The sequence below is a fragment of the Camelina sativa genome, chromosome 11 (genome assembly GCF_030686135.1).
Source record: "Camelina sativa cultivar CO46 ecotype springtype chromosome 11, ASM3068613v1".
Taxonomy (NCBI): Eukaryota; Viridiplantae; Streptophyta; class Magnoliopsida; order Brassicales; family Brassicaceae; genus Camelina; species Camelina sativa.
The window spans coordinates 2964926-2985999 of NC_141890.1; the positions used below are offsets into that span (position 1 = coordinate 2964926).

At 37.2% G+C, this 21074-nt stretch overlaps 4 protein-coding genes, 1 long non-coding RNA gene and 1 pseudogene across 7 annotated transcripts; 2 read left to right on the top strand and 4 right to left on the bottom strand.

Annotated features, from left to right (window-relative positions):
* Window positions 1-54: 54 nt before the first annotated feature.
* On the bottom strand, window positions 55-2755 carry LOC104721357 (B3 domain-containing protein At4g34400-like; annotated as a pseudogene). Its single transcript, XR_015571252.1, has 7 exons — window positions 2547-2755; window positions 1445-1808; window positions 1215-1358; window positions 884-1105; window positions 770-793; window positions 591-682; window positions 55-494 (listed from the first exon to the last, which is right to left on the bottom strand). The product of XR_015571252.1 is annotated as a B3 domain-containing protein At4g34400-like (transcript).
* Window positions 2756-2971: 216 nt separating this feature from the next.
* LOC104721356 (extra-large guanine nucleotide-binding protein 2-like) lies at window positions 2972-6959 on the bottom strand. Its single transcript, XM_087472087.1, has 8 exons — window positions 5287-6959; window positions 5049-5189; window positions 4859-4963; window positions 4617-4775; window positions 4381-4537; window positions 4069-4304; window positions 3819-3982; window positions 2972-3732 (listed from the first exon to the last, which is right to left on the bottom strand). The coding sequence occupies exons 1-8, from the start codon at window positions 6385-6387 to the stop codon at window positions 3138-3140; spliced, it is 2658 nt and encodes an 885-aa protein (XP_087328213.1). The 5' UTR covers window positions 6388-6959; the 3' UTR covers window positions 2972-3137.
* Window positions 6960-7916: 957 nt separating this feature from the next.
* Window positions 7917-9241, top strand: LOC147933578 (uncharacterized). The gene is made up of 4 exons (XR_015571253.1): window positions 7917-8536; window positions 8663-8746; window positions 8877-8926; window positions 9022-9241. It is a non-coding gene; the product is annotated as an uncharacterized LOC147933578 (long non-coding RNA).
* Window positions 9242-10322: 1081 nt separating this feature from the next.
* On the top strand, window positions 10323-11529 carry LOC147933579 (uncharacterized). 2 transcript variants are annotated; one of them, XM_087472092.1, is made up of 4 exons: window positions 10323-10562; window positions 10653-10788; window positions 10890-10984; window positions 11264-11529. In XM_087472092.1, exons 1-4 carry the CDS (start codon window positions 10539-10541, stop codon window positions 11384-11386), a joined length of 378 nt encoding a protein of 125 aa, XP_087328218.1. In that variant the 5' UTR covers window positions 10323-10538; the 3' UTR covers window positions 11387-11529. The 2 variants fall into 2 exon arrangements, with proteins under 2 accessions (XP_087328218.1, XP_087328217.1); XM_087472091.1 differs by having other exon boundaries at window positions 10348-10562; window positions 10647-10788.
* Window positions 11530-11578: 49 nt separating this feature from the next.
* On the bottom strand, window positions 11579-14843 carry LOC104721360 (protein JINGUBANG). Its single transcript, XM_010439321.2, has 4 exons — window positions 12892-14843; window positions 12070-12346; window positions 11939-11988; window positions 11579-11866 (listed from the first exon to the last, which is right to left on the bottom strand). The coding sequence occupies exon 1, from the start codon at window positions 14531-14533 to the stop codon at window positions 13055-13057; it is 1479 nt and encodes a 492-aa protein (XP_010437623.1). The 5' UTR covers window positions 14534-14843; the 3' UTR covers window positions 11579-11866; window positions 11939-11988; window positions 12070-12346; window positions 12892-13054.
* A 1502-nt stretch (window positions 14844-16345) lies between these two features.
* On the bottom strand, window positions 16346-19398 carry LOC104721361 (putative E3 ubiquitin-protein ligase ARI1). The gene is made up of 6 exons (XM_087472088.1): window positions 18941-19398; window positions 18536-18568; window positions 18167-18440; window positions 17614-18094; window positions 16797-17512; window positions 16346-16701 (listed from the first exon to the last, which is right to left on the bottom strand). Exons 1-6 carry the CDS (start codon window positions 19067-19069, stop codon window positions 16541-16543), a joined length of 1794 nt encoding a protein of 597 aa, XP_087328214.1. The 5' UTR covers window positions 19070-19398; the 3' UTR covers window positions 16346-16540.
* Between the last annotated feature and the right edge of the window lie 1676 nt (window positions 19399-21074).

Below are 21074 nucleotides of genomic sequence, written 5' to 3' on the forward strand. Positions count from 1 at the left end.
TGAAAACATAACTATTAAGGTAAACCGAATCGATACAACATAGCTAAACATATCTCAAAGAATAGATCTTGACATTTTAAAATAAGATTCATACTAAAACAAGAGAAACAGTTAATTAGACAATAATGAAACTCATAAGTTTTTAGTTGAGGATGATGTTGGCTTGACCACAACAAGATGAAATCATAAATGAGAAACACAATCTCTCTCTCTCTAGACTCTACTCATACTAATGGCGGCGTCTACAGATCTTTCCCGCGGATGACATGGAGTTTGATCGCGTAAACGAAAGAACCCCTACGCAAGAGCTCACACAAAACGCGGTCCTCTTTCGTCAACCCGTTCCTCTTGCATATGCGCATCCATCTTTTGATACACACACGTTGATCCTTCCATTTTGCTGTTTTCACTCTAAGTTTCCCGAATCTGTCAATGTAGTCTACGTAGTCTCCAAACCTTAAGCAATAGTCTTTCACCAATTGTGCATGAACCAGCTGTTTTTAAAGGCATACAAATCAAACAAATACGTTAGTTAGGTTAAAATTACTAGTATCTTATTAGGACCAGTTATATATAATTGCAGATCTTACCAGCTCGTATAACCTATTCTTCACGTTCGTCTCAAAGTGTATGTTCTTTGGATCATCGAGATAGGTCTCAGGGTTTTTGATCTTGGGCTCTACTGTAAAAATCTCAAGAGACAAAAGCATTTCTATATGAGCATCCAATAAATTAATCACCTTATAAAGTAAGAAAATGATTTGTTTACCTTTCTTCCTCTTCTTTGCCGCCTCTGGTTCCACATAATAAGAGACAAAACAATGTTGCATTAATATAAGCATCTCACAGACAACCAAACTGATGAAAGTTAAATGTATTTTACCTTTCCTCTTCAGATTTGGCACCTTTGCTTTGACGCAAGTGGTGCTGGCGGCTGTGTCTTCTTCCTCTGGAGCATAAGAACTGTCCTCACTGTTGGATTTGTCTTCAACATCTAATTGACCAAAGGCTTCAACATAATCACTGTCACTGTCACCGTCACCCTCACCGTCTTCCTCAGAAGACTCCTCCTCCACAGGTACAGCTTCCTGATCTTTCTTCTTTCCTGGAAACATCACAGCAAACGAAACAGACTTATCTACAGAAAGCCAATAACATAAAACAACTCAAGTGATGAAAAGAGCTAACAATGTGGGTGGTGGTTAAAACCTAACCTTTGTTCTGGCGTTTGGGGGTTGTCTTGCCTATCTTGAACTCAGAGCCACTGTCAGATTCTGTTTCAGTATCTTCGCTGCTTTCAGAATAAACACTATCCTCGTCTTCATCAGAATCCTCCACAACTTCCACTTTTGACTTTCCTGAAAAAACATATCAAAGAGTCGTCAAAACAGAAGATTCACAAACGATCTAAATGATGAAGAAAAAGCTAACAATGTGTTCAAACCTTTGTCTCTGCCTTCGGGATTGGATTCTCCATCTCAGGTTTAGAACGAGTGTTTGTGTCGTCACTGCTCAGAGAACAAACACTGTTTCCTTCGTCGTCTTCCACTTCAATGAATTCGCTAGTCTCTTTACATCCATCGCTGCGGAAGATACTGACCTCGAATATGTGGTTACCATTATACACGAAGGTCAAAAAGTCTCCGTCGTTAATAGTGTTATCCTCGACGAATTTGGGCCATCCTTGTGCAAAATGCACTTCATTTCCCCTTATATTGGTCGCTACGTTCCAAGAGCGTCCACCAGGTCCTTGGAGTATCACCTTTTTGGGCAAAAGACGTGGAAGCTGATCGTATGATTGGGATCACCTGCTCATTGCAAAAAAGCCAACACTCAAGAGATACTCATAGAAAGAGAGACTTTAAAGGCAAGTCAGAGAATGTCATCCAAATTCGAAGTCAGGTTGAAACTTCTGACCACAGCAGAGGGTTATGCACACACACACAACCAAGATTTGATTTCAATCAAAAGCGTAGGGACAGTTAAAACTTAAAAGAGTCAACTTTACAGGACCAGACAAAGTCAAAGCACACATTCTCAAGAAGTCAATCCAAACCCTATAAGAAGCTTCTCAGTATAAAATTTACAACTTTCAGCATCCAGAGAGAACTTAATATAAGCAGACAAGCTTCTGAAAGCAGAACACATGTATAGAATCTATTCATCAGCAAGAAAACAGAATCTGAGCAAAACTACCTCTACTTTGATAGAATCCAGTCACAATATTCAAACATTGCCAGATTTAAGTTTATAAAAAATAGGCTGACTCATACAGAGAAGTTATAATCTTTACTCATTAGTGAGAAAACAGAGGAAACCAAAGGGTAAGAAGAAACAGAGCAAAACCCTAGAAACGGCAGAGCTACATCTATACTAACAGGAGCATAAATGCAGATAAACCCACAGAAAGAAAGAAAAAACCACCACCGGCACCATCAGAGATAGTTGTAAGAAACCACGAGGGTAAAAATCTTTTAAATTCAAGAATCGTTTGCTCATGTACAAAAGAAACCTGAAAAAAATAAAACCAAGAGAGAGCATCTTACCATGGAATCTGAGCTGTAATGGGAGACGAAAGCTTTGAAGAAACGTGGGGGAAACTGGAAATCAGCCATTGAAGAGGAGGAGATGTTAGATCTGTGCTTGAAAAGAAAGAGAGAAAAACTAAGAACAGAGAGAGAGAGAGAGAGGACTAGTAAATAGAAAAAGTAAGGTAAAACTGTAAAGAGAGAGTTGAAGATGAGTCAAATCAACGTTTAAGTTTTTTGCAGAGAAAGAAGGTACAATGCTCAGTCCCTCGTATTTTGCGTGACACTTTCAAAAATCAAAATATTGATTTTCTTATTTTAAACGATTCGATCTCCCAAAGTTTAAACCGCGAATCTAAATGCTACTCTGGTCCGGTTCATCCTCACAAACCGTATAATTAGATAATCTGTTAAACCGGCTTCTTGTGAAGAAAAGAAAAAAAAGGTGTAATTCACTTCACTTTATTTCTCTCTTTTTTTCTTTGTTTTTACCTGAGAAATCAATCAACATGAATGTATCTTGACACTACATACATGGTACAACACACACAAAAACATGCACACAAGCTATGTAAAAGAAAGAAAGAAAGAATTTTAGGGAAAAAAATATCAAGAGGACGAGCTGGCCTCGATGCTAGTAGTAGACATCTCTTGGAACATGGAAGTTTCTTCAACATGCCACTTGAGAATCTCTCTCGCATATCTCAGTGCATTGTCCACACTGTCACTCTCCAAGCTCACTTGGGAAACAAACAGCTTTGGCCTAAAGCTCCTTCCACGCATCGAATACGGTTCCAAGAGTGAGTCATACAGTCTCTTGAACTCATAACCAATGTAATGGAAAGCACGCTGAGCCATTGGAGGGTTGTGCCTGCTCGTCTGGTTCTGGCTTATCAACGGGTTGAAGTCTTCGAACCACTCACAGGTTCTTAGAGGAACCTCCTCGATTTTTTTTTCTAGGAGATCAAACTTGGTTAGAACCAAAAGGAACCTTTTCTTAGACAGGGTCGGGTGAGTCACCATGCTCTCGAAAAGCTGTCTGTTTGCAATCATCTTGTTCACAACACTCCCGTCACCGTCTTCTATGTATTCTCCATAATCTGTTAGTGAGACACAGAATATCACCAAGTCAGCGTCTTCAAACATTTCCAGCAATTTCCAATTTTCACCAATGCTTCTCGGATTTAACCGGATGAGTTGGTACCTGAAGAGAGAGCAAACGAGAGAGATTAAGTCCAACAATTTTTCATTTAGTCTGAATACAGCACAAGAAAAAAGAATAGAACTAACTTCATGTCTGGATCGTGTTGATAATCGCTCTCAAGAGTCTCTTCTTGAGAAGTTGATGGGAATGAGAAGTCCACACAAGGAAGTCCTTCCATGGAGGATAGTCCTTCCGCTTGCAATATGTCCATATCAGAAGGATCGTATTCTGATCTCGAGATCTCAAGAATCTGAGAATTAACAAATTTAGGTCAGTCTTCTTTTTTTCAAGTACTATGGTCCTGATTAGACAAGCAAGCACTTGATGTAAACTCACTCGTTCAAGAAAATAAACGGCGTTTCTGGGAAGTGTATCGCGAAGCCTTTTGTAGGTGGCTTGAATGGCCGGCACTCTCCAGAGATCTGCAACGGTTTGTGCATTCTCGCGGCTTGATGGTGGAAATATCTTCAGGTTTCCGTCTTCCTTTTCTTTTAGAAGCCAATCTGAAAAATGTTTTAGTCTCGGGTTGATCGAGCTAACTGTTTTAGGACTTGACTCATCTCCCATATTGCCTAAATCACAAGAACTCAATCAGTGTTCCACAACAATCAATTATTAACTGATATTTGTTCGGTCAGTAAAAACCACCTGTTTGATCTGAAGGCTGGTCACTGCTCATCTCTTTTTCAAACCTTTCATGTGCATCAAGAACCATTGCCAGATAGGTATAGAGATTTGTTTGGATTATGAATTTGATTCTTTCACGGTCGTCTACAGAGAATGGGATGTCATAGAGAGACCTTGCCTGAAACAGAAGAAGTCAATCCAGATTCCCTACTAGATGTGAAGCATTCAAGTGGTTGACATTAAGATGAATAGCTCACTTGTTTATATATTGTAGTGGCGCCACATTTCTCATTACCAATCAGAAGAAGCTTGTTAAGCATTTTCTGCTCATATATGGGCACATCACATGGTTCTACTGCTGATGAAGCCGGAGGCACTGGCAGAGAGAACAGAGCACAAGCAATTCTTGCTCTTTTCTGTTAAAATGATTTTAGTAGTTGCCTTTAGTTTTATGTTCAAACGCTGTGATAGAGAAAACCTTGTGATAAGGAAATCATACCTTATTCCAGATGTTCCCAATGGAACGTTTTTGACCTTCTTCCTGGTACGTACCATCTGAATCGACCCAAAAATGAGGGTTTCCTTCACATTGAACATTCACCATCTACATCAAAGCAAAGAAGCCCTTAATTCAGAACACGACACTAACACGACACTAACAAAAACAAGGGTGAAAACAGCGAAAGAACCTTGAGCATCATGAGTTCTGACTTGGTTATTTCCCGACCATTAATACAAATTCCAGTGTCACCATGGCTTGCGTCCTTCTTGATGTTACTACCTCCTATGTTCTTGTTAGGACTTATAATCTGACAAGGTTTCTCTCCTACCTGATTAAATAAACACATAGAGGCTCTGATTTAGCTGAGCACTCAAAATAAAATCCCAAGAATAGATAGGCAGACACTCATAAATAAGTAATTCTACCTTTCCCCAGTAGCCAGAAACCTTATCATACCAATAGTCTCCCGGTTTTAGCTTCTTGGGTGGATGTGGACATGTCTTTAACGTGAAAAGCTCATCTTCACTTAAAGGCTTGTCATTGACAGTGATAAGCCGCGAAGGCAACTGATTCGCCTTGCAGGAGGTCTCAGCATGCATGACATCTCGAAGTTCAGAATCCGTGAGAAGACGCTTGAGCATTCTTGAACACTTTCCGAGACTTTTTCTCTTCGACTCATCGATCCTAATACCAATGCAAGTTTGACACTTTCTTCCTTCAGGCATTGCACCCATGGCTCTGCGCACACAGTTATAACAGTATTTGGCATCGCAGACGATACAGACTTCCTTCTCAGTAAACCGGTTGCCTAGCGCGCATCGGTAACACGATCCTCTTTTACCTTTCCTTTCAGCTTTAGGCGTTGCAGCTATACTTTCTCCCTCAGAAAGGTAAGAGCTTTCACCACATTCACTGTTCTGAAATGGTTCAACGAATCTCACATGATTTGCACGTTCTCCATCAGCATCCTCTCCAATGGAACAATCTGATCCCACATCCGAAGCTCTTCCATCATCTAATGTATCCTCCCCTCTCACTGATGCAGACAATGGTGATGATGGTGATAACGGTAAATCAACTGAATCTTTCGCTACTTCTGATACATCCAATCCCTTTGGTGATGATGAAGATGATGACGAGCCAGAAACAACATCACTCCCAATCAAAACCACACTAGAAGCACCTGGAGAATCAACAAAACCATTCTTCTTCTTCTTCTTCTCAGTTACAGAATCAGATGGTTTCTTGGTAACCCTATTAGTAGTCCTAACGAGAGGTTGAGCCACTGGGTAAGAGATACCACTCGACAAAGAAGAAAACGAAACAGGTTGAGCCGTGGGGATCTCATCAACTTCAACGGGAAGAGCTCGTGGCAAATTAGCAATAAGAGGGCCTTTATACTCAGAGGCGAATGAATAATCAATTCTATAATTACTACTAGTTTCATCATCATCACCTTCACTTTCCTGATTATTACCCCTTTTAGGATTCGGTGATGTTAAAGGCAATAACTTTCTTAAAACCATCTTCTTTTTACCAAATCGAGCACAAAAACACACAAAAAGCCCTAATTCCTAAAATTGCCTGATTTAGAAACTACTTATTACCAGCAATTACGAGGATGAGATAAAGACTTCCCCTAAACCATTAGTGGCTTAAATAATCAAAATCACAAACCGCGTGAGACAAGAACCCAACTCCAGAAATATACAACAATTTGATCACATAAAGCTCGCTCCTTTTAGCTTAAAGCACGAGACTTTATTCGAATTTTGTTTTTAGAGTTTTTTTTACCAGACGATGGGAGAAAGAAAAATCAGCAAACACAATATTCTGGGAAAAAAGAAAAAAAGGAATTTGCAGAAGAAGAAGTAAACAAAAAGAAGAAAGAGTGAATGGTTGGATCGTCTTCTTCTTCTCTCTCTCTCACACTTAGTAAAAGACGAAGACTTGACAATAAGAAAGAGAAGACTTTCTCCTTTGTTTTTTCTTTTCTCTGTAACAAAAAGGGAGAAAAGAAAAGAGTTATTTTCCGGGAAAATTCTTGCCGTCAACGCGGGTTGGGGAAGTTGAAAACGATGCGTTTGTGGAGAGGCGTGGAGAGAGTCAAAGAACGAGGGCACTTTCGTAAATATCTGTTCATTCCTGCAATAATGTTGCAATAACCGGAATTACACGGTTTATAGGAGACCGGTGGTGTTTGTTGACTCGCTTTATAACCTTTTAATTTGATTTTAATTTACAGACAGGATGCGCCGGTTTGTGGAAATGTTTTCGGTTTAGTGATTAGTTAGGAAATTATTATAGATCCCACCCTCACAATATATATAGTTAACATTATTATATATGAATAAAACATTTCATAAAAAAATTCATTTGATAAATTATAGTATATGTTATGGTTAAAAAATCACGTATTCGGTAAAGTGGTTCAAAACGTGTTAACTATTTTTTTTATTAGATAAGATATACAATTCTGAAGTCTGCAATTTGACTTTTTTAAACCATGAAGATAAAATTTTGTGTGATTAATAGTATACTGAGCGTGAATTTGTTCTTTAAAGATGCTAATTGGTTAATATAGATTGACGCTTACACTTATAACTTTGTTGGGAAGACATTTTGTATCTAGAACACCACTTTCCTACTATGAAAAGATAATTGACAATTAGACTACGATAGTTTTGCGTGACAAGATGTTCATATGTCTCCAAATTGATAATCGTTCCATTAATGACAAATATGGCCGGGTTTAGTACGTTACAATCATCAAGACATATATATAATGGAAAATAGAACAAACATGTTTGTTCGGTCGTTCTTCTTGTTTAATTTTACAACATTAGGGAAAAAAATTTGATAGTATACTTAAGTTTTAATTTTGTTTTTTTCTAAAAAAAAATTAATAAGAAGGAAAACTCACTACGTGAAAACCATCATCACCAGTTAACGTGGCACAAACCTCTCTGTTGACTTGGTCGTCATAAGATTGAAACAAATCCTTTTTGACTCTTTCCCTGCGTGAAGACGGGTCCTCATGACTGAGAGAATGATCAATCACACTATGCTCCTTAATTCCACTCTTTTTTTTTTTCTTTTTTTTCCATGTACCGTAAACTCCACGGTCCACTCCCTTTATGTGGTGAGGAAGAGCTGTTCCGCCCGGAAGATGCTGCTGGCTCGTCCATCTCCCTCCGAAATCCCCCGCCACACTTTCACCATCTTGTCAAACTTGCGCGTTAAAAATATAATTTATCTCTGTTTTTGATAATTGGTTTGGCGTTAAAATATAAAAGTGACTAGTACAGATACGGATAAACATTGTATGAGAGCAGGTATAAGAACGAAGGAGAGAGTTAGTGATGAATGTCACTAGTCTGAGTAGTCTCTAATGTTTGGGACCTCGACCTCCACAACCTACAAACCGTCCACATTTCTTGAATCTTGTGGGTAGATTTGACACTTTGACAGGACTTTCCCTTAAGATCCTTATTCACTCCAGGTCTTGATCCAACAATCCGAAGACGTTAACTCCATGATCTTCTTCATTCAAAGTATATATGATATATCTTTACCCTCGCTAGCAGCTTGGACCAAATGAGGCAATAGTGGAGAAGTAACAATGGAGGTAGAGCCAAGTTCCAACTCAGGTCGTGGTGACAACAGTTGATGAAGGTAGTCTGAAAGTCACAAAAAAGAAAAAAGAAAAAAGAAAGTAGAAGACAGAAACCCTAGCTAGTTCTTCTTTTCTAAGGCATATATATTAGTGGATTCATCATCTCTTCCCTTATGATTTTATAGAGTTCCCGCCATCAGGAGAAATGAAGAAAATTAGTGAGAAGGTGATTTATTTTTCGGCGATATTTGTTTTTGGATTGGGGATAGGTATGTGGAATTTTTTTGGTCAACTTAAGATTATTCGACAGTCGTTTCTTTCTGTCGTAATTTCGACAGATTTAGTTGAGATCTTTAAGACAAAACAATGATTGTTTTGCTTTTCACCCTTTTTGCTCAGGTGCTCTGACAGCAAATCAGTTGATGAATAGTCTTCAGAAGGACGAAGAGGTAAGGCGTCTTACTTACATATACATATTGTGTAGTGAGTGTGGCTTGGATCGGAAAACCATTGCACCTGTTTCTGATTCTTCTTCTTGTTCCAGGGACTCGTGGGATTGAGAAATGAGCTGGATGAGAAAATTGTCTCGACCTCTCCCGAGAATCAGCTAGCAAAAGAAGACTGAAACTTTCTTGTTATCAAATAATTGTGTGTAATTCAGTAATATGTTTTGAGCTTCCATATGCTTGGTGGATGCCTTCTTTTATTCTTACTTTGTGTTGAACCAAATTTCTACGCATTTAATCTAGCTTGTTTCTTGGTCTTGGCCTATTTTATACATTTAGACAATTCACTGAACATATCTTGTAGAGTCATGCATTCACGGTCTTGAATACTACTACTTATTACTAAATTATAGCAAAGGAAAAAAAAATTGAGGACTTGGAACCTAATTAACATTTTCCAACAACGAATGCTAGGTGCCTTTTCAGAACTTATATATCTTGAATATTGACTTGTAAGTTGTAATAGTACTCAAAGTCGTTTGTCTCTTTCTGCAGCCGACACAAAACTGTGGACAAATGTTTGATGCCTACAAACGAGAGGTATTTGTACAGACGGATTGCTACGTTGAACAACATGGCGCATTGTTGGTTGATCTTTTGCTATAAAAATCAGCAACGCATCCTCTGATTGCGGAAATAATAATATTGCTTCCACCTTGTTGCTCTGTTTTATAAATATTGCTACACTCTGTTTTTGCTTTGTTTTAACATTGTTTGCATATATATATAATACATATATGCTCTCTTCCTCTCAATAGTAGTACTGCGACTGGATTTGTTCTCACTTCTTAATATGCTAGCTCTTTGCTCTTCATGACAAGCTTAATCCTATTTTGAAGATTTGACTTTCTCTTAGCCATTCACGACTTTGCCCTGGATTATCGATTATTTTCTTCACTATTCAGCAATGATTTACAATTACATAAGTATGTGCTAGCCATGGATAACGAAAAATCCTAGTTACATATATTTAAAAGATCACACCTACAAAAACAAATTTATAATCTCCAGTTTTATTTATGAGAAAGAATGATATATATCAAGAAAACATATATAATTTGGAAAAGGTTTTCTTATTTATTATCCTTAAACGATAGATGTAAATCTTCCTAAATATATGCAATCAAGTCACATATTAAGTGATTGAAATTTCTCCTTGATTCCCAAGCCAAGAGATATAATTTGGTACAATCATATCCTACAATATCCTAACAATATACACAATTGGAGTCATTTAGCAAAAAAAAAAAATCTCGTCATTATTAGTAATATGAATAAATATAAGCTTACTCATTGTAATTTAGAGTTCAAAACAAATTTTTGCATTGATAGTGTACTTGTATTAAAAATATAGGAAGATTTACATCTATTGTTTAATATATTTAGGGTTTCCCTCAATTAACCAAAATTGTTTACATATATTGTTTAAAATTGAGGGAAACCCTAATCCATATGCAATCAAAATATGTATATTGTTTTGTCAATTAACTAAAACAAAATTACAATTAAAATTGAGGGAAACCCTAATCCATAATTCAGCGATTCGGGGAGCAAGATGATGCGAAACATGTTAGCTAAGGTAAACAAGATTTGATTATGTTCATCCGGATTCTTCTTTTCATGTTCCATGATTTGTGATTACGTACCTTTGTATCATCGAAAGCTGCAGCATTCTGGCAGATGGACTCGCGATTTCACCACCTCGACCACCTCGACCTCGATCTTTAAACGTGTATGGGACCGGCAGCCAGCTTCTCGTCTTTGCTTAGTTTTTTTCGGTGGATATGTTGGTGGCTACGTTAAAAGTATGTTTTTCTGTTTTGAAATCAGGGATTGATATTTTCGTTGGAAACAAGTTTCAGATCGTTGACTAAACCATTAATTCATCATCAATTGTTCCTTGCAGACTTTCTAGAGAGAAGAGCTCTGCGAGAGAAAGTAAATAGAATGATGGACGAGCATGCCAAGTATTTAGAGGCGGTGTTTGATAGAGCTTACCGTGTAAGCTAAGTGATTTTGGTGTTTTGCGTTTAGATAGGTTGTGGAATGGTACATTGCATGACACAATTTAGATGGTTGCATCAAATATCTAGTTCCCTCTCTAACGGGCCCTGTGATTAGCTCTTCAAATTAAGACTAATAAGAGCATGAGTAGTTTCTTCTAGGTCCCTGTGATCTAGTTTCTTTTGGGACATGGCATTGCCTTTTATTCTTTTTTTCAAGCTTACAACTATTATTGTTTCATCTTTTCTTTCTCAACCGGTTCCTTCTTTTTATCAGCTACCGCTTGTCGATCCTAAACTTTATCCCTCCTTGAACATCCCCGCCGCCAGCAAGACGAACTCTCAGGCAACCATGTCCGCCAACAAGGCGAACTCAGGCAACCGTGATCTTCCCGCATGATCTATAACTACTTTGTTTTCGTGTCTTGTTTAATTATCTATGTTGAGGATATAAACATGTTTCAATATTACTTTCAACTTCATGCTACAAAAGTACAGCGACTGTGAACAACTTATATGGTTATAGCCACCCTTACTTTCACACTTGCTTCTTAGTTTTGGGTAATCTATGTAGGAATGGTTAGGCGTAGTATGGGCCAAGAGTCTTTAAAGAAAAGAAACAAAAAAAAAATACAGAGCCTAACACAAACCATTCAAGCTTGCTCTTTCTTTTTTAGAATGGTAAAAGAAGAAGAGTTGGTTCAACACAAAGTAAGAATAAAAGAAGGCATCCACCAAGCATATGGAAGCTCAAAACATATTACTGAATTACACACAATTATTTGATAACAAGAAAGTTTCAGTCTTCTTTTGCTAGCTGATTCTCGGGATAGGTCGAGACAATTTTCTCATCCAGCTCTTTTCTCAGTTCCACGAGTGTCTAAAACAAAGAAGAAGAATCAGAAACAGAGAGCAGAAAGTCACTCACTACACAATATGTAAGGCGCCTTACCTCTTCGTACTCCTTAAGGGGTTTCGCCATGCGATTTGTTGCGAGACTACCTGAGCAAAAAAGGTGAAAAGCAAAGCAATCATTGTTTTGTCTTAAAGATCTCAACTAGAACTGTGGAATATTCAACATACCTATCCTGAATCCAAAAACACCTATCGCCCCAAGATAGATATACGCAATCGCCCTGGTTGCGAAATTTGTGGGAGCCTTTCTAATTCTTTACCTGGTTGTTTTTTGTTTGCTCTCTCGCACGACAAAGAGAAGAAGTATGACACAGAAAATTAAACTCCTTAAGGTGCATGCGCGTTTACTTGTTAATTTTTAAAAGATGCAACTTGGTTTAATAGACTGACGCTTACATTACTTATAATTGTTGGCAAGACATTATATATCTAGAATACCACTTTCCTACATTGAAAAACAATTGACAGTTAGACTACGATAGTTTTTGCACGACAAGATGTTCATATGTCTCCAAATTGATAATCGTTCCATTAGTGACAGATATGGCAGGGTTCTAGTCCGTTAACAACTATCACGAAACACATTGTTACACAAAATACTCCTCGAACTTAGTTTACTTAGCAACATTTTATATATTTCCTCATCGAAAAAAAAAAAAGATCATGTTGCCAAAAAAAAAAAAAAAAAACTTATCATTTTCGTATATATGAAAAAACTAGTATCTATATAGAAAGACTAATCCTAATGAAGAGGAAAACAACTCATCAAAATTCCAAATTTTAAAAATTAAGTTGCAACCACGACATAGAATAGAAAATAAAACGAACATGTTTGATTCGGTCTTTCTTCTTTTTTTGTTTTTTACAAAATTAGAGAAAAAAAATAATTATTGTACACTCTCGTTTTAAACATTTTCTTTTCCAAACAAAAAAAATAAACAAAAACTCACTACGTGAAAACCATCAACCCGACTTTTTTGATTCTCTCACCATGTAACGAGGCACAAACATCTCCGTTGACTTGGTCGTAAAATAGAAATCAATCCTTTTGACTCTTTCCCGGCGTGAGGACGGGTCCTCCTGACTGACTGAGCAACGACGGGACAGCTTCGAAATATAATCACACTATGCTCCTTCCACTCTTTTTTTATTTTCATTTTTCCATGTCTCGTGAACTCCACGCGCCACTCCCTTCATGCGGAGAGGAAGAGCTTTTCCGTCCGGAAGATGCTGCTGGCTCGTCCATCTCCCTCCACGTGGCCATCCTCTCCGACACTCGCCACACTTTCACCGACTTGTCCAAACTTCCGCTGTATATAATAAACTTCCGGTCTCCCTCGCCCGTTGCAGAGGCTTTTGCCCCCTTACGGCAAGCTCGTTCCTCCTCCACGGCTAGACACTTTACGGGTCCCATGTGTCCCGTCAAAACAGAGAGACACTGATGGGACTTGTCCGACGGGTCTCGTCTCCACACGCATATGTTCTTGTCGGCGGAACCACTCAACAGCAAGTTCCCCGCTATAGCGAGACATAGCACTGCGGATTTGTGGCCTTTGAGAATTCCTCCGGTGAATACCCGCTTTGAACGCTCCCAGTAGTTCACTAGCCCGTCCGAGGAACCGCAATATACGATGGAAGATTTTGATTTTACAGCCAACGCCGTGACTGCGTTTTCTTGCTTGAGCAAAACTTGAGCTAGCACATGTTTTGTTCCTTTGCCTTGCATCTCACGTTTCCACACTTTAACAGTGCCATCTGCGGATCCCGTGAACACCAAGTCATCGAAACCGGACATTACAGAGTTTATCGCATCATCGTGTGCATGTATTGATTCCAAACATTTCGAATCCGCGATCCTCCACACTTTGATCGTCGTGTCCCAAGAACTTGAGTACAACAATCCAAGATCCACGTCCAGGCTAAGACTAGACACGGCGTCGTTATGCTTTGTCTTCACCGAGTTTCTGTTGCGGCGTACCTCCATGTGATGCTTAGGGTTTACAGAGCTCTTGACCATTGATTTAAATGTCGGCAATGTGCCAACCCGCTTGTGTTTTCCCGGTTTCCTCTTTGAAACCTTCCAAATCCGGATCTTCCCATCTTGATGGCCGGTAAAGATCCTATCTCCAAATATCACAATGGCCTTAATGAGGCCACTACTGGATTTGAACCCGGCGTGTTCCTTCAAATTCTTCCAAACCCTAATGTTCTTCGAGTCCGACCCCGTGTAGAGAAGGTCACCAGAAGCGGCTAGCGAGTATATATGCCCTTCTTTTCTTACAATGGATCCAATGAGACCGTTGGTCTCGAGGACATTGTCTTCATTGAAATCCGCACCCCAAGGGGGCGACACGCGGGCCCAAGGTGACATTACACAAGGAGAACCTTCACCGCTGGTCGGACCGCTGCTCATTGTCGAGGCCGAGACGCTGCTAAATCTCTGGTGACTTGCTTTGCTGTTGCCACTGACGAGATCGTCTGGAGGGAATATTCCGTCGTGGTCAGCTTTCAAGAGATCACCAAATTTAGGTCTCGGTTTGGGACCATCGCTAAGGTCGTGGCTATTGAGATTATTGTTATATGGATCAGTCTGGAGATCAACGACCATGGTACCACCCGTTTCGTTCCTCATCTCTTTATCACAAAAGTCAAATGCTTGATTTTAAAATAAAGATTATAGAATAGTGGATAGAATTAATCTCTTTTTACTTTTTTTTTTGTCTAGGGGATTTTTTTTTGGGGTTGTGATAGCTATGAATAAGAAAGTTGAAGGGTAATATGTGTTTGTAGATTTTGGCTGGCAAAGAAAGACAGAGATTATAATGGAGATTTAAACGGGAAAAATGGAGGGTCTAGAACAAGTTCTGACTTTTTTAGAAGTTTATTTTTTTGTTTTGTCAACGACTCTTGGAGAATTGTTTATGGGTGTTATGTTAGTGGGTTACGATAAATGATCCTATAAATGCACTCTTATATACAAGACTACAAATATCTAAAAAGATTGACCATTTGTTATATGTGATGGGGGTGCTTCACACGTGGTTGTTGCTTGTTACCAGATGAAGCTTCTATGATTTTTCGTAAGAGTAGATAAATGCTAAGTAAGCTTATGAGTATTATTGCCAAGAAAATGAGAGAATATGTGTTACTTTACTATTTTTGCTATATTTTAAACCACACTAATACCATTTCTAATTTTATTAAAAGGTTATATATATCTATTATACTCTTGAATATATGATTTGCAAACTTTTAAGCACTCTGTTACATTGAAATATTGAACTATGACATTCTTTGTTAAATGCACCTAAGGTTCTAGATACATTGGAATATTAGGCACGCAACTGAAAGGTACTTAGACCAAATCTCCTCCATATCTCATTCCACATAGCTTTACTGCCTAAAAATATCTTTGTTTTTGGTTTTGTTTTTGATTGGTTAAAGATAAATAAAAATATATGTACCATACTGTCGAGCATTTGTTGTCCTTGTCCCACAAGGCCACACAACACTTGATATATCCAGACAAATATTCTTAGTAACGGATTTTAATTAAACATATACTCATATTAAAAGGACTATACACCACTTGAAAAGATTAGGCAAATTATTTAGGCATGATTCCACTACTTGTTAATTGTACGTTAACCGTGAAAATGGCTTTTTACATAGCAAATCGTTCTTTTGTTCTTGCTACTTGTTGCGAACTTCATTCAATAATTTGTTTGTCTACTATTCTGATATATTTAGTAGAGTCGTGGAAAAACAAATTTTTGCGTTGATTGTGTAATCAAGACTGCATGCCACATTTTTTAATAATAATAAAATAGACTACATGCCATTTTATAACAAAAGAATGTACACTTATTGTGTAAGAAAAACTTTGTTTTTTACTTTCTTTTTTTATCAAGCATTAAGCCCTTACCTTAGTAGGTAAATTATCCTGATATTAATTCAACTTCTGACCAACTTTTTAAATCCTGGTACTATGTATGTATATAGAAGAAAGAAAGAATAGAAAATAGCATTTTTTTTTAAGTATTGGAAATAAAAGAACAGGAAAAAGCTGGAAGTAGCTTTTTCTGACATAGCTGGAAACCTGGAAGTATCGTCTGATGGGTACTGTACGAAAGAACACAGATTCTGAATGTTTGATATTCTTTGGCCACTCCAAGACAAAACATAAAGGAAGCTGCCCTCTTCTTTTGCATCCTACTTAAAGCCTAGGAACTAGATTAAAAAAGCGAACACAACAAACTCATCAATACTCCAATTCAGTTTCTTCACTTAAAGTATTAACCGTAAATAAAATACAAATTATAGTGTTGCTTCTAACACTTGGGGGATCGAATCGTAAAATCAGATAATTTATTATATTAGTAACTAATAAAAATAAAAAAGAACTCATTTGACGTCGAAAGACATTGAGAAGGACCAGAGTTGGTAGGCTGAATCAAAAGATCTATGAATTAGAAGTCTAGAACTATAGAAGCATCAATAAGTTATAGTTGTTACAAAAAACCAAAAAACTATAAGGAAGATAAATTAAACAGTCAGTCGCGAAACTTGAACGAGAGATATAGCCAAACACCTTCTGCTATGTCATATCATTTGGACAAAAGCAAGTGAGGATTAGAGTTCAGTTTTGGTCGATGAAATCAGCTGGCAAGTTCAAATCCAATAGAGTGACTTTGTTGTTTATGAAACTTCCTTCTTTCTTGGGACGTTTCTGTGAAGATGAGCAAATAGTGTCTTCCGAGCTCCTTGATCCTGAAGCTTGCTCAGGCCTCGTTGTCACACCTGTATAAAGAATATTAGCTCATTAGGATTTTAATCACTGGTTCATTCATTACTATAATGTTACAATCACAATTAACCGAGAGTTAAATAATTACCGCTTGTACCACCACCACTATCCAAAGGTTGCAATTTGTCAGCACCGCTGGAATTCCAGGAAGCATAAAACTCAGCTGCTTGTTCAATTCCCTTCGATCTGTAAGGCGCAATGTTGTGGATGCCAAGTTGGAGAGAACCAAGTAAGTCATTCTCAATGCACTCGTACATTTTCTTGCAGAGGGTATCGACCGCGACAGACAAATTGATGATTTGAATCCTTATATCCATGACTTTCTCATCACTAAATTCATCAAAGGGTTCCTCAAGGAACTGGGAAAGTTTCTCCACGTTACCCTCAAGTTGTTGCTGCTGATCCTCGAACAAATTCTTCTTTATCTCTCTCACCTCAGGGGTCATCTCATCATTGAATAGCTCCTCACCAAACATGTAATATGCAAAAGCATACGAATACGAAAGGACCCGTCTTGATCTGAACAACCGGTCAAGTCCATTGGTGACCCAGCTGAAGTCTTTAAGCTTTAGCTCCCTCTTTTCTGATTTCGTCACTTTCTCAAGGATGGTATCCCTAAGTTTATCTTCTAGCTTTGATGAATCTGTATGTGCTTTGTATCGGTGATGGTAATGCGTATACCTGTCTAAATCTCTCTTCGCTCTTTCCATCTGTTTCTCTTTGTCATCTTGGTACCGACCACAACTGTGACCAGCGATAGTCCTATAAGTGTGATCACTCCCAGTAGCTCCACCACATAGCCAACTGTCCATAATGAGACACTTCACCATATGACATTTGCTGTCTCAAAGCATAGAAAAAAATGCATAATAGGAAAAGAAAGCAATGGAGAAACACGGTCTTACCAAAAACACTGCCCGCATATACACCTTACGAGATTGCATCCGCCATTCTTTTCCACAGGTTTGCAACATTTGGGACACAGCTTCGTGTGGACGGTTATCCAATTAATCGTCTCAGACTCATCTCGACACTTCTTTCTCCATAGCTCCCACATCAAACAAGAGCAAGGGGAATGGGCTTGACACAGACAACTGAAACAGAACTGAAGACCACAAGAGCATTCAACTTCACACAACTTGTCATCCTCAGCTCGAATTGCATTCCCACAATGGGGAGTGCTCGGACACCACTTGACCATCTTGTTGTCTTCAATGTATGACTCAAGAAGGAAACGATCAAACTTCTTAGCTAGATCAGGACGCCTTTTACTGACTAGATTCCTGACAATATCCTCATCACAGATAGCATTACATTGGTGAGTCATGCATCTAATCCTTTTGCTCTGACCTTCATTTATCTGCACAGTAAAATGCTCCGTCCAGCCTAAACAAAACAAAAACTGTGTCAAATCCTACATTTGAGATAAAAAAGAACAAACCACAAGAAGGGACTCACAGTTATTGCAATAGCGATGGCCACAGTCCATTCTGGTCATCTGATCACGAGGTAGATCCTCAATGCAGACATCACAGGTCATGAGAGGAAAAGAAGAGTTGTCAAATTGAGAGTCGAAGAGAGTAACACCAGCACCAGAAAACAAGCTGTCTTTGCCTTTCTCAACAAAGACAGCAAACAACTTCTCAACATCCCACTGGTAATGAATAAGAAGAGTACGCGCATGGTGCTCCTTTATCGATAACAAATCCATCACCCTTTGCAAATCTTCTCTCTGCATATCAGATAAAAAAAAAACCAACAACAAACTCAACCAAAAGTAAACAAATCATAAAAACGACAATTAGAGTTTGGTCATATATTTATTACCTGTGCTGCTAGAAGCGATTCTTGAGTGATGACCTGAAAAAGAACTAGTTGAGTCTAATTCCCAAATCCGAAAGAGAGAAACAAAACCCTAATTTTCAAATTGTCCAATTCATAATTACAGAGTGTTCATAATCCTAGACACACTGTGAAGAAATTGAGAAACTCAGATGAACAATGATGCCGGAACCAGATTCTCAATTCACAAATTTGCAATGAAATCATCGAAATTCAACTTTGTTTTTCAAAAATTCAAAAAATATTCACGAAACACAAAAAAAATCCAATCAGGAAGACGAAGAGAAGCAACAAAATTAAAAAACCAAATCAAGGAATTGAGAAGATAGAGAGATAACACGAATGAATGAAGGAACAGAGGAAGTAGAGTGGTTGGGTTGTAAGAGGAACCTGAGTGTTAGATTTTTTGGAAGAGAGAGGCTGAAGCAAATCAGACTCTTCATTATCAATCCCATTCAAAGACTCCTGATCGGATGAGTAATAGCAATCCTCTTCCTCTGCGCTATAATAATCATCCATATCTTCCTTCCTGATCAAACCAATTTTTTGGACCACGCGACTAACGGAATAATCGTTGATCAAAGATCGAGATGATCGAAGAAAGGGAGAGAGTGAGGAGGACGGAGAATTATAAAAAGGGAGAAGAGGAGAAGGGGGAATATTCCGGCGAGATCACAGAGAAGTTCCGGTAAAAGAGTAGAGAGGCGATAGAGGAGGAAGACGAATCGCTCAAAGATTCCTCTCTCTCTCTCACTTTTTTTTTTATGCAAAAGCAAAACACTTAAAGCTTCTACGTCGTCGTTTCGGTCTTTAATATTTTGCCATAATTGTGAAAGTTTTTTTTTTTTGGACTTGACTATTATTTAATTTCTCTTTATTTTTTTTCCACTGTATTCACCAATTAGAGTTGGTTTTGGATAAGTTTTGGGAAATTATTGGTATCTATATATATACATTTTTTGAAACATTTAGCAAATAAATCATGAAGTTGTAATCTATTTACAAGTATGCTATTGATATTAAATAATTAATTTAATAAATAGATTAATTCTACTTATATTCAATTTTTTTTATAAAAACTAAGTATTTTAAAATGTAACAAACATAATTACAAATGAATACAAATTTTATTTCATTATTTTATAAAGAGGTGAATGATGAGTATCACCCCTAGAGGTGAACCCAAATATTTGTCTTACTTGATAAAAATTTGAAAAATTGATTTAATAAAAAGTGACTTTTAGCCTCTGGCCTCACATACTATATTTTACTTTCGCGGGTTTCGTATAATGAGTTTTTGAACATGTTGTGTGATCCGCCTAGCATGGCAGGTTTGGACTATAGAACCAACACTAAAGCTATTAGTTTATTTCATATATTATAGATTTGTAGTTATTGTTTGGAAAATTAACTTATAAATTATTTAGTATATGAACTACAAAATATTACACATACTACAACACATTCTTAATATTCAAAAAAAAAAATTGTATACACATAAAATATACACTAACATATCATATAGACATATACCTCTGTTTAATTATAGAAAAAAACTAAGTTTTTTAAAATTTTAAATTCTATCTAATAACAAATTTGATGTAATTAGGTTCTAAACTGTATAAAATGTAAGAAGAAGAAAAAAATTATAATTTAATTAGATAAAAGTTAATTAATTGGAAATTTGAAAACTAAATAAATTAAAAATTATTATTTAAAATATAATAATTTATAATTATACTATTAGTAGTCAAAGTAATAAGTACTTTTAATCTGTTGGCAAAAGACAAAGACGGAAGTATTAAAATTAAAATCTACTATGAATTTGGTTTTGTTATGATTGTTTAACTTTCAGTTCAGATTTGTTTCTCAATCAAATATATTCTTTAATCTGATTCTGACGTTTTGAAATTCAAACTGCGATTATGGTTCACTGTTTCGTAAACTTTTATAATATTCTTCTTACATCATTTAAAACAAATACAATGAAACATGTGTCAGTTGAAAAACGTAAACATGATTTAAGATACATGTTTTAGTTCAAAAAAAAAAAAAAAAAAAAAAAAAGATTTAAGATACATGTTTCAGTGTACTTGTGTGTTTTAAATGATTTTAGAGCAAAGTTACCAAATACTGAACCATTATCCAAAACTGAGAAAGAACACCAAATACATTGCATTATCCACTCTCCATCTTTAACCTCTACACTTTGTATCCACTCAGTTTGATCATATTCTTTTGTAAAGAATGATTCTAAAATTACAAATCATAGTATATAGAAACATTACACAGCAACAACAACTAATCTGACATTGTTCTTGTCCTAATCCTCGTCATCATCGAAGCGTGTCCTGAAGAGGTAGTCTTCGCCTTCAAGTTCATCTTGATATTGGGATATTGATGGATCTTTGCATTTCTCATTTTCTTTCTCATCATTGCATCCTTTTCCCTGACCCAAAAAATGTCAAGAGTTTTCAGAACTCTTAAGAATCTCATCACAAGTTTCGTTTATTCATGAAAAGGT